Genomic DNA, 13,000 nt, shown 5'->3' with positions numbered 1-13,000 from the left:
AAGCCATTTTTGTCTATTCTTTACTATTTATAGTCAGTCTGTTTGGTATATCCACTCAAGATCCTCTATTCTTTATAATTTACCATTATCAGTATTCTTGATTGTTATTTTGTCCGTTAGGCTCCATTTTTTAATGTTATTTTGTAGGTGAGTCTCTATTCTGTAAACCTAGTACCAATCCCATCCCGTGTATTCCCCAATGAACGCCATTAGCGTAATCGAACAGTCCATAGACAAACATTAATATATTGTTAATATTAATTTGTTCGATTCATAAGTACCATTGAATAAACGTTATTAATTATTCAATATTTCACAATGGATCTGTATGAAATCATTTATATAAGTAATTAACTTTACTTTTAGAAATTGCTGGATGAGGAGAATGGGCAAAATTACCACATACAAAAAGGAAAAATGAAGAATAAAGGCTGAAAAACTATAAAGAATAAAGAATATTAGGCAAAGTAAATGATGAATAGAGAGAAATTGTCTAACATCATAAAGAATAAAGGAATGAATAGAAACCCATCTGATCCTATCACGACTAATCCAGTCGTTATATAGTCCGACTGACTATCGATCAGTACATTAACCCTAAAGAGGACACTAACCGATAGAGGGCGCTGAATCATTCGAGTTACCCTGATCCAGACCCTCTGTTAGTTATGGATTCTGTGTTATCGATTCTAATCTCCAATTCTAGTGTAAAATCTTAACAGTGAGAATGATCTTCAGGATAATTACTATTTTCTTACTTCTAGATTTATTTTGTGTAGCCATTCACGTAAAAATAGGTAGGACTTTTATTATTGTTATTTGTATTTTTTTTTATATAATTCTGAAATTTGAAGCAATTAGGATTCTTAACTCGTATGCATTTACTTTCTTTAATCTTAAACATACTGGCTCTTTAATAAGAATTTTAAATACAAATAGTTAAGAGGAGTATAGTTATTTGAACTACTGTGATGATAAAAATATTACATTGGTTGTTTTAAATAGTAGTACAATCAGTGCTTTCTCACATAGAATTATATAAGAAGGCAGTTTTTTTTGTTTTTTTTTTGTTAAACTTTCTTTTAAATTCTTGAGTTCTAAAAAAAAAGCCGTAAAGTATTTTTCAAATTTTGTGTTTGTTGATTAATTGTTTTTTTCTTTTTAAATTTATCATTTACTTAGCATTATCATGACTGAATTTGTTTATGAATATGTGTAGCAAGTGGAAGTAAACTACATAAATAAGGCCGTTAGTTTTCTCGTTTGAATTTTTTAACATTGTCATTTCGGGGCCTTTTATAGCTAACTATGCGGTATGGGCACTGCTCATCGTTGAAGGCCGTACGGTGACCTATAGTTGTTAATTTTTGATCTGTGTCATTTTGGTCTCTTGTGAAGAGTTGTCTCATGGCAATCATAACACATCTTCTTTTTATAGTCATATATTCACACCCAGGGTGATAACCAATTTCACCCCTATGAGACTTCACGTGGTCGGGCTGATATGGTGTTATCAGTTCGGGTGCTTTCGAACATCGGTAGTATAATAAAAATAAAAAGACTGATAACACGTATCCTTTTTCATATCGAACCGGATATCATCCCTAACTATATCATTCGAGGGCTGATATATGAGGATCTCCGGATGATACTTGGCTCGATATTGTAAAGACCGTGTATTAGTCAGTATAAAATAACATATTAAATTCAATTCAATTCAAATCAAATCTTTATTGCCATAAAACTACATATTTATAGTATGTGACACAACATAACAAAATGAAAATAAAAAATAACAACAAGACCATTCATATACACAATAAAAGTAAATATTTCAAGAGTCCCCTGTCCTCAGTTCAATAGACTGTTTTAAAAGGGATCCTAGCTTATTTACCTGAATGTGTGAAATTGGATAATAGAATCAATATACTAACGAAAAAGTAAAGTGAAGTATTACAGGCAACACTAACTACCAACAACTGACTCCTATAAGAAAATAACAGTTAAAATAAGACAAATAACAAACAACAAACAATGCATCATGTTTGGCCGCCATAATGTAAACACAATAATAGGGTTAAACCAATGTGTATGTGCGCACACATTTTACCTTTTTAAACCACAAGTCACTCCAAAAATACGAGAAGGTTATTTGTGACGGATAATGATAGTACATGTTCATAGTGGGTCTCATTGGGGTCTAAGCGTGACGCGGGATTGCCGATTTTTTGTAAGCGAGACACGTGAAAATCAAATTATTGTGTCGTGAAAACGGGAAATGAGGTCTAGCGGGACCCGGGAAATGACAAAAAAATGAGAATTGCTTACGTACATAGTGTAAGCGGGATACGGGAATCTGACAAAACAGTAAGCGGGATCCGGGAATCTAACCAAACAGTAAGCGGGATCCGGGATCGGAACCCCCCAATGAGACCCCCTTCCTAACCATAATACCTCTCCTCCACTTCAGTAAAAAGAGTAAAACAGTAGCGACTTTCTTTTTACCATTGACATACGTTTAATTATCTCCGGGAAGAAACTGTCAATTTTCGCGAAAATATATGTACACAAAAAAAAAATATTTACCCCAAATCTAATACCCCAAAAACATCAAACAAATGAATAACATATTAATCTGTTAAAAGCTAATAATCCAAAGAGTCATACTCAAGATTTTAACTATGTAGAACAAATCTCAAAGCTAATGTTATAAGATCTTTTGATCAGTTAATCCGTAAAAAAACCCACATTAGAATCCGTACTTTACCGACGAAAACGAATAGCTGCTCTATTTTACTAGTATACTGAAGTGAAACATACCGATAAATCAAGCAATTTGATAGATAGGTAACCTTATCCCATGTGAAGAAAATCAAATACATAAAAAGGTAAATATTGAAATCAGGACACCCCAGTATGATATCCTTGCTATTTGGGCTTCACAAGGGATATGGGCTCCTATTCTCTGTCAATGTCTTGATTATTCCTTTTGGCTGACGACTCGGGAGATATCACTTAACACTGACAAGGAATATGAACCTATATCACCTTCAAAAATCCTGAATGTCTTTTGATAAACTGGACAAAAAAGTAAAGTAGTCAAATAGCTGATCAGTACTTCTTTGGCGTGTCTTGTAACACAGTGGTCCCGGGATCGAGCTCTGTGTAAGAACATGTTATTGTCTAATAAGAACCATGCTCCCAGGTTGCACTCAAAAAAAAGAAAAACAAGAATGTGTCCACCATAGTACACGGACGCCCCGCCCCACTCGCACTATAATTTTCTATGTTCAGTGGACCGTGAAATTGGGGTAATAAGTCGAATTTGGCATTAAAATTAGAAAGATCATATCATAGGGAACATGTGCACTAAGTTTCAAGTGGACTAGACTTCAATTCATCAAAAACAACCTCGACCAAAAACTTTAACCTGAAGCGGGACGAACGAAAGGACGGACGAACAGACGGACGAATGGACCAACAGACCAGAAAACATAATGCCCCTCTATTATCGTAGGTGGGGCATAAAAACAATGGATTACCAGAAAACTGTATCTGTTACTTGACCATGTTGTAATGAGTGTTGTGCTACCTGTTTCAATTCTAGGTATACTTCTATTATTCAGTGGTTGTTGTTGGTTGCAGTCTAATATAAATATTTTCCCTTTTTTTCTTAAAATCTGGAGTCGGTTTAAGGTGGTACCTAACACTACAGGGAGATAACTCTGTAAAGTCAGCTAAACGTTTTAATTACATTGTGTTGTAAAGGGAATATTAAGCTTCTCAATGATCAAAATTGGTGTTGGTAAAACTGCTATATAACAAGTGTAATTTTTCTGACAAAACGGTTGGTTCAAAATTTTTGAAATTTTTATATTTTTGTTAAAAGGTCAAAGTAAATACATTGTCAAAATTTTATGAAAATTAAACGAGCCAAATTAATTTTAGTGAAAGTGTTGGGTACCACCTTAACAAAAAAACTTACGACTAAGATTTGTTCATGACTTACGATCAATCTTAATCGTTTCTTTTTCTGAAACCGTCACCTGTTGGTTTTCTCGTTTGATTTGTTTTCCTGGTTGTTTTTTTTTTTTTTGCTTACCTGACCTGATAGGTCAAGTGAGCTTTTATTGTCACTTGGCGTCCGTCGTCGTCCATTAACTTTTACAAAAATCTTCTCTGAAACTAACAGGCCAAGTTTAACCAAACTTAACTTGGCCACAACTATCATAATGATTGTGGTATATAGTTTTTTTAAATGTGTCCGACGACCCCGCCTGCCAATCAAACAAGGCTGCTATAGTTAACAATACCGTAATGGGGTTCATGCAGTTTTTGGCTTGTATCTCTGAAACTTAAGCACTTGGAGTAAATATCAATTGACATCTTAAGGAGTTATTGCCCTGTATAGTCAAATCTACATGTATATTCCTCTATTTTTCAAAAGATTAAGAATACAGGCACTTGCTCAGTGTATTAATAAGTTATAGGAAAAAATTGTGAGACAAGTGCCTGCGTTATATTAAAGTATATAGGTAAAAAAAAACTTGGACAAAAAGTACTTTAATTTTAATCGATTTGTTTTTTGTCAATGCCCTGAAATTATGTATGATCACATTCTAAAACGGAAAATATAACAATAGACATATCGAAAAACAAATATGTGATATATATTCAAATGCCAATATATTCCTTGGGTTAAATAATTCATTGCACTAGCTTGTATTAATACCTGTTTAAATATTATATAACACTGTGTAAGACTGTAACATAATCAATTTCATATTACTTTTGGTTATTTACATATTTACAGAAATGCTTAACTATTGAGTGGCTTTTTGATTGCTTAGTTTCGGATCCAAAATATCAAATAATATATTTACACAGCATTCAATAGTCTGTATCATTTCTTATAACAATTATATGACAAATTACCTTTCTGTTATATATTAGTACATATGGAATTGAATTGAAATTGTTTCAATTTCGCAATTGATATATTGTTTGATTTTATAATTTCTACATGGCGATTTTTCCTCCGAAACTTTTTTTATTTTTGCGCATCATTAAATTGGATCATTAATTTTTTGGTGCCGTACTTTCAAACAGTAGTGCGATTACTTAACTTCAAATATGTTTTTTAATTCAAATAAATTGAATAGGCCAAGCCTATATGTAAGTCTTCTGTTGGGATTCAATCTGTAAGCTATACAGATCATAAATGAATTTTACTTATTGGCGACACATTAATAATCAACCAATCTCATACATTCTACTGGCAGAGATTTATTCAAGAGGAGCGTAGAGTGCATAATACTCTTTGGTCTTAAAAAATGTTTTTTGGTTAACATCACAAAACAAACTCGCCAGGATTCACTCAGCGTTTTTGCCAAACCATTTTGAACAATTACGTCCACTCCTAATCCTCAGACACTGGAGCCGCTTCTGTCTATATCTGGTATCAATCTGGATGTTTCATATAATACCATGTGCGGACAGATTGCAAAAGTCTAGGTACTAGGACTTTTCTTCTTGTCAATCATTTTCAAAACCTACAATATTGTATACTTATTGAATAGGTATGAGTGAAATAGTAAGTTTGTTGTCCCCGTTGTGCAACTATTGCCCTGAGGCGTAGCCATGTAGCCAAGGGCAATAGTTGTATCCGAGGGGACAATAAACTTTCTATTTCACGAATATCCAGCCAGTAACTGTTTTATTATATCGAAAAATTAATCTGACAAGAAATGGCGGGGATCGTCAACTATCGTAGTATAAAAAGCGGAAACCCATACATACTGTTAAACGTTTGCTTCATAAATATTGTAAAATGCTAAGGCTACATCCTGCACAGACGTCAACCCAAGATACAAAACGCGACGTTGTTACTCCCGCGGTATTTTCAAAATCCTCCAATCCTGTAGTTGCATTTGAAGTTCCGCGGTTAAATAGTTTCATCGCTGTCCAATAGTTAGAACAACACTTGCAATTTTGAAATAGTGAATATATTGTGTACTTATTCAATATAGAAAATGATACCTGAAGTATAATAAAAATATGTAATATATTCTGTCATAAGTATTGGTCGACACCTGGTTGGAATACGGACAATATAGGGGTAAATTCAGTAAAAAATCTCCCATTGACTTTAATGCTAATCTATGTGTGGAAATAAATTTATACCTGATTTACCTTTAGAAATTAAAAACTTTCATATATCATTCATGAAAGTACAAATGTAGCCCTATCTTTTGCAACAATAAAAACATAGGGTCATGCGGCATTTTTGAGCATTCACATGGCCTTGTTTACAAACAATGTAGATTCGCACTGAATTCCTATACTGACCCCCATTACTTTTCAACCCTGTAGGGAAAAGAAATAGTACATTCAGCATTTATTTTTTATTTTTTTTTCAACTCTAGTTTTGATCCATCTACCATAAAATATTTATTACAAACATTATCTACCAATCAGAAGAGCACATGACTTCACTTTTAGACAGAAAGCTCTCCCCCAAATGGGCGGTGCATGATGACGTATATTTATTTACTGAATTTACCCCTATAAGATGGATGTAAAATAGATGACAGACAATCAACTTAAACCTAACATATTTCACAACGTCACATTCTGTATGTATGTGTTTGTCCCAAGTCAGGAGCCTGTTGTTCAGTACTTTTCGTGTGTTGCTATGTTACATATATTTTTTTATGTTCATTCATTATTTAAAAAATAAATTAGGCCAATAGTTTTTTCGTTTGCACTGTTTTTTCATTTAATTGTAATTTCGGGGCCTTTATAGCTAAATATGCAGTACGGGTTTTGATCATTGTTATAGGCCATACGGTGATCCATAGTTGTTAATTTCTGTGTCAGTTCGGTCTCTTTTTTCTTTTCTTTATCAAAGCCCATAAATTATCCAAATAACGAAAAACCCACAATTTGTTGCTCGTATTTTTTATGCTCAAAATAATTTTGATCATTATACAACGTGATTAAAACGTTTCGCTGATTTTACAGAGATATCTCCCTGCAGTATTAGGTACCACCTTAAACACCACCAGCAATCAAACAATTGATTCAAGGTGATATTTTAAATAATAATATAACAATAAAACGACAAACAAATATTGTAAAATAAACAACATCCACAGTTCATCATAAGATACTTTACATAAGTATGTAATAATGTTTGCACCTGTCCTAAGTCAGGAATCTGATGTACAGTAGTTGTCGTTTGTTTATGTAATATATACGTGTTTCTCGTTTCTCGTTTTGTTTATATAGATTAGACCGTTGGTTTTCCCGTTTGAATGGTTTTATACTAGTAATTTTGGGGCCCTTTATAGCTTGTTGTTCGGTGTGAGCCAAGGCTCCGTGTTGAAGGCCGTACTTTAACCTATAATGGTTTACTTTTTTAAATTGTTATTTGGATGGAGAGTTGTCTCATTGGCACTCACACCACATCTGCCTTTATCTAATTACTACTTTTTATGCAATGTATCAATTATACGTTAATATTTAAATATTAATTCAATAATTGGGCTAATTGATTGATTTATCTGACGACAGAACTTGTAACACAATTTACTTTTACAATTAGATAATAAATAAATAAAATAATAATAAGATAAGATAAGATAAGATAAATACGTTTATTGCAATAAGCACAATTATGCTATATATATAATAGCACATTTAAATTACAACATTATCATGGGTAAGCAACATGACATTTATATTAATACATAGGTATACAAAACTGAAGAGAACATAATTAACAATATGAACCTTTTGTTAATGAAAAAGACAATTAGATGCATATATATAACTACGTTAATATGAAAGTTCTGAGTTTCCAACTTTCACGCAAAAAACACATCAAATTGTAAATAACAGTTTTTTGTTTGAACTTGTAGTAGTGAATACAGTTTGTTGATATTTGGCCATGTATGATAATGTTTTGAGAAGTATTTAAGTCTATACTGTCTATATGCTGGACAAACCATAATAAAATGATATTCGTTCTCTATACATTGCATAGTACAACATTTACAAATTCTATCCTCCCTTCGTTATTTTATGTAACGACCAGTTTCCATATTTAGTTTTAATACACCAAATCTTAATAAAGACAACATTTTAACATTGATATTTTTCAATATATATTGTTCCATCTTAAAACCTGTTTTTATCATTTTGTACAATATTAGTTTTTCAGAGCTCTCTACAGACTCACGCTAGCTCTGATAAAATTGATCTAACAGACGTGCATTCAAAATATCAAAGTTTACATTAACATTCTCTTGTGCATACCATAAATAATTAAATCCAAGTTGAAAAAGTAAATTACGAACATTTGTGGCCCAATTTTTTTTACCATTATTACAGTCAGCAACAAGAACTTGATATATTTCATATACAATATCTGGTTTCTTGTTTATAATATTAACCCAGTATTTCAACAACTTTTGTTTCCTAGTAACATACATACATGTAGGTAAATGACCAAGATCGCCAATAATACAACAGACAGGCGTGTTTTAGTGTACTTTTAAAACAAATCTACAAAATTTATTATGTACAGTTTCGATTTCTTTTGCATGATGAAAACCCCATACTTCAGAGGCGTAGTTTAAAATAGACATAACTAGACTGTCAAACATAGCACATAATAATAATCTATTTTATTATTGTGTCACATATTGATTGACATACATATCATACAACAATATTAAAACATACATAGAACCATCAATACCCACCCATATCATTTGGCTTATGAGACACATTGCACAAAATATATATACATGTTCTTAAAAATCCAACGATACCTTGAAATACTGTATTTTTAAAACTTATAACTATGATTTTAGAGTATTTTCAACATGATGAATAAAACTTAAGTAAAAATATTTAAAAATGTTTCGTCAAAAATATTTACTTTACATACATCCAAAACTTCCCACATACATAGTAATTACATCTAAAACTTCACACATATATGTGAAAATATTTACATTAAGATATTGCGGGGGGGGGGGGGGGGAATCAACTGATATGCATAATTTAAATAAACTCAATGAATTAGAATAATTGTTCACGGTAAAAAATTTATGTCGCATGAAAATAGTTAAAAATTATGTAAATAATTTACGTCGCATAAAAAACTTATGAATACTTTTACATAAAAATGGCTGAATCTCGGAACAATTCATGATTTGTATAAATTTTGAATCGTCATTCAAATTTTCAAAACTATCAATATGTTGTGAACATTCTGAGTAAAGGTCAAATCTTAAGTCATTATATAGACAACACTTCAATAAAAAATGTTTCTCAGTTTCAACACTTTTGTCAGAGCAATAAACACATAAACGGTCTTCAACAGGTATTGGCGGCTTGGTGTATCTTCCAGTCTCGATGGCTAACGGGAGCGAGCCTGCACGAAACAGGGCCATTACACGTCGGTATGACCGTGGAATAATTTTTGACACATACGGTTCCACGGAACAGTTGCTTTTGTATTGCCTATATGTTCTAAGTTTATTTCCATTGTCTTTTCCGCGATCGTTAAAGAGTTCTCTCTGCCATTCTGTATTATTTAAGATGTTAACTTGTTCAGTGACTTTTTTCATGACTACTTTTGTACTTAATGATACATCACTAACAATGTTTCTAATTTCCAATAAGTTCACCATCTTGTTCACCTCCGTATTCCAGCCTTTTCGTCGACGTGATATCCAACTCCAAATATCATATACAGTTCTACTTTGATCCATTCGTGTTAGTTTACACAGAAGCCGAACGCATGAAACACGCTGTTTATTCAAACATGATGTCCATCCTAAGTCGCCCATAGTAGAAATATCAGACGTATTTCTACCAACTGATAAAAAGTACTTACAGGCTTTTTTTTGCACAGAGTTTATTACGCTAAACGATTTTGTTCCCCAAATTCCACTTCCGTACATTAAGATAGGCTCCACCATTGAGTTGTACAATTTTGTATAAACTTTATATGACATACCTCCGGATGAAATAAAACGTCCAAAAACAGCCCCTAAAGCTCGGCTTGCTGATTTTGCTAGTTCCTTGGTATTTTTTGTAAATGTAAGGTGTTCGTCAAGCCAGATCCCAAAGTATTTATAAGAATCCGTTATTGTTAAATCATAATTACTACATGTAAAATTAAAGTCTGAAATATCAAACGATTGCGGTCTACAGTGAACAACTTTAGTCTTTTCTGGGTTTACAGACAACTTCCAAGATGAGCACCAGTCTGTCAGGACATTAAGCATGCGCTGTAAACTTTGTTTGTCCGGTGCGATTAAGGCAATGTCATCAGCATAAAGCAAAATGCTTAATGTTCTTTCACTTAAAGACACTCCACAGTCAAGATTGTTGATACGATCGGCTTTAAGTCATTTATATATACAGAGAATAATGTAGGCGAGAGAATACATCAATGTTTAACTCCAGATGACACATCAAACCACGGTGTTAGCATATTATTATTCTTATTTAAAAAATAATACATCCATTCATTTACTTGTCCAATTATTGGCAATAAATTCTCATATTTCACAAGGCATATGTAACAAATTAGCCACACCACTGTAATAAGAATAATTATTGCAGATTACTGATGGATGCAGTGCCGGACCATGTCGATGAAAGGTCAAACTGGAGTCAAATGGTCATTAACTGGAGTCAAATGGTCATTAATAGGACTCTTTGTTCGAATGAATTAGGGGTGTTCTCTATATATAATCATAAGCTTAAAATCTGTCATAAGTATTGGTTGACACCTGGTTGGAATACGGACAATATCACCGTGTATCATCGCCACCGGAAATTGGGTACTAACGAAGCGGAGAGAAATAGAAAAAAAAGTAAACAAGTTAAGAATTTATTCAATTTAAAGCATTTCCACTCATTTAATGAGGGTGCCGCTTAAGAAATGATTTTCTGATATGTAATTCTTTAAATTATTAGGCCGATCAGTACAAATTTAAGACAAGATTGTGTGTTATTCTCCAAAACTTGCCACTTAGTACCGGGAAATTTTGAGATCGATCGTCCTCTGTTGCCCCATTTTCAAGATATTGAACTGTTTTTCATAATTTTTCCAGACACGTTTTTAGATTATTATAGTGTGGCATCATATTTACTGATATTTGTTGTCAAAAAGATGTTTTTTAAATAATATGGACCATAAGAAATAAAGTCTAGGGTACGGCAACTTGCTCGTGTTGACAAATTTACTGTATGGCAACTTGTTTTCAACTGTATGGCAACTTGCTAATTTTGAAATATACAAAATATATATATATGTCTCATTGGCAATCATACCACATCTTTTTTTTTTTTTTTTTTATCGAAGCCCAAAAGTTATCCAAATAACGAAAAAGCCACAATTTGTTGCTTGTATTTTTTATGCTCAAAATACTTTGAAATCTACAGAATTCCTGTTTTAAAGAATGTTGAATTTTCCAGAAGAAAACTACAATATTGTGATAAAAATTGGGAGAGGAAATACATGTGTGTTCCCCTTTAGTTTTTTCGTTTTGTTTTTTTTTGCGAATGAAATGAAATGAAGTTTTAAAAAAATCAATTATACCATCGGATTCTCAACTCAATTGTGTGCGTTGTCTGCGTTATTTACTAAACCATGTGTAAAAATGTTAAAACTTGTGAAACTTAATTTCCCCCACCCCTTTTCCATTAAAGTTTGCAAATATTGTAGCTGTCTGGACCAACATTCCCGTGTTACTTTTGAATACACTGATGACTGAAAAAAAAAAGGAAATCAGCTGAAAGATAAATTGAGATTATGTTTAACCTGTTTTCTTTGAAATGCGGTGTTACTATCCTTTTATCAGTAAAATATATTTAAGGTATAATGATTCATGGAAGGTCGGTGGTTCTCTCCGGCCACGCCGGCCTCCTCCATCAATAAAAAATGACCGCCAATATCATGTTGAAAGTGGCATTAACACCACAAGAAATCAAACAATTGATTCAAGGTGATATTTTAAATAATAATATAACAATAAAACGACAAACAAATATTGTAAAATAAACAACATCCACAGTTCATCATACGATACTCTACATAAGTATTACTACTTTTTATACAATGTATCAATACGTTAATATTTAAATATTAATTTTAACAATTGGGCTAATTGATTGATTTATCTGACGACAGAAATTGTAACACAATTAACTTATTCAACTTATTGCCAATAAATGTATTACAATAAGATAATACATCCATTCATTTACTTGTCCAATTATTGGCAATACATTCTCATATGCCACAAGGCTTATATGTAATATAAATAAGCCAGATCACTGTAATAAGAATAATTACTGCAGATTACTGATGGATGCAGTGGCGGACCATGTCGATAAAAGGTCAAAAGGGAGTCAAATGGTCATAAACAGGACTCCGTTTGTTCGAATGGACATGGTGTGCTTCATAATTCATTTAGAACGCATTCAAAACCTTCGATTCATTCAGAGTTGCATTCAAAACCTAATATTCATTCATAAGTTACATTCAAAACCAACGATTCATTTAGAACGCATTCAAACATTACGATTTATTCAGAGTTGCATTTAAAACCTACGTTGTCCCATAAACTAACGGGGTTTCAATTCTTTCAAAAAGTTGTTTATGCCGCCTAATCATTTCTTTACAACAATAGTTTATGTTCCAGCAGACAAAGCATTTAACAATATTGCTGTAAAATTCAAAATAGATGATAATGTTTTGATTGTCTAACATAAAACTTTGAATTTCACAACCGGGCTGATACAACAACATATTTTACAAAATAAAATTGAGAATGGAAATGGGGAACGTGTCAAATAGACAACAACCCGATCATAGAGCAGACAACAGCCGAAAGCCACCAATGGGTCTTCAATACCAGATTATGCAAAAACACAAATTCGTCCTTTTCTCTTTTTGTATTTTCATAATATG

General features: G+C 32.5%; 1 protein-coding gene across 2 annotated transcripts in view; it reads left to right on the top strand.

Annotated features, from left to right (window-relative positions):
- The first annotated feature begins 396 nt into the window (after positions 1–396).
- LOC143053909 (glutamate receptor U1-like) overlaps positions 397–13,000 on the top strand; it is a 40,198-nt gene continuing 27,594 nt past the window's right edge. For both annotated transcript variants that reach the window (XM_076226704.1, XM_076226702.1), the window contains exon 1: positions 397–797. Coding sequence is in view for 1 of the 2 variants with exons in the window: in XM_076226702.1 (XP_076082817.1) it covers positions 728–797 (70 nt within the window). In the remaining variant the exon portion in view is untranslated. The remainder of the gene's footprint in view (positions 798–13,000) is intronic.

Source organism: Mytilus galloprovincialis, chromosome 12 (assembly GCF_965363235.1).
Source record: "Mytilus galloprovincialis chromosome 12, xbMytGall1.hap1.1, whole genome shotgun sequence".
Classification (NCBI taxonomy): Eukaryota; Metazoa; Mollusca; class Bivalvia; order Mytilida; family Mytilidae; genus Mytilus; species Mytilus galloprovincialis.
Note: the sequence above shows the minus strand (reverse complement) of the source record. Positions and strands in the feature narration are given on the sequence as shown.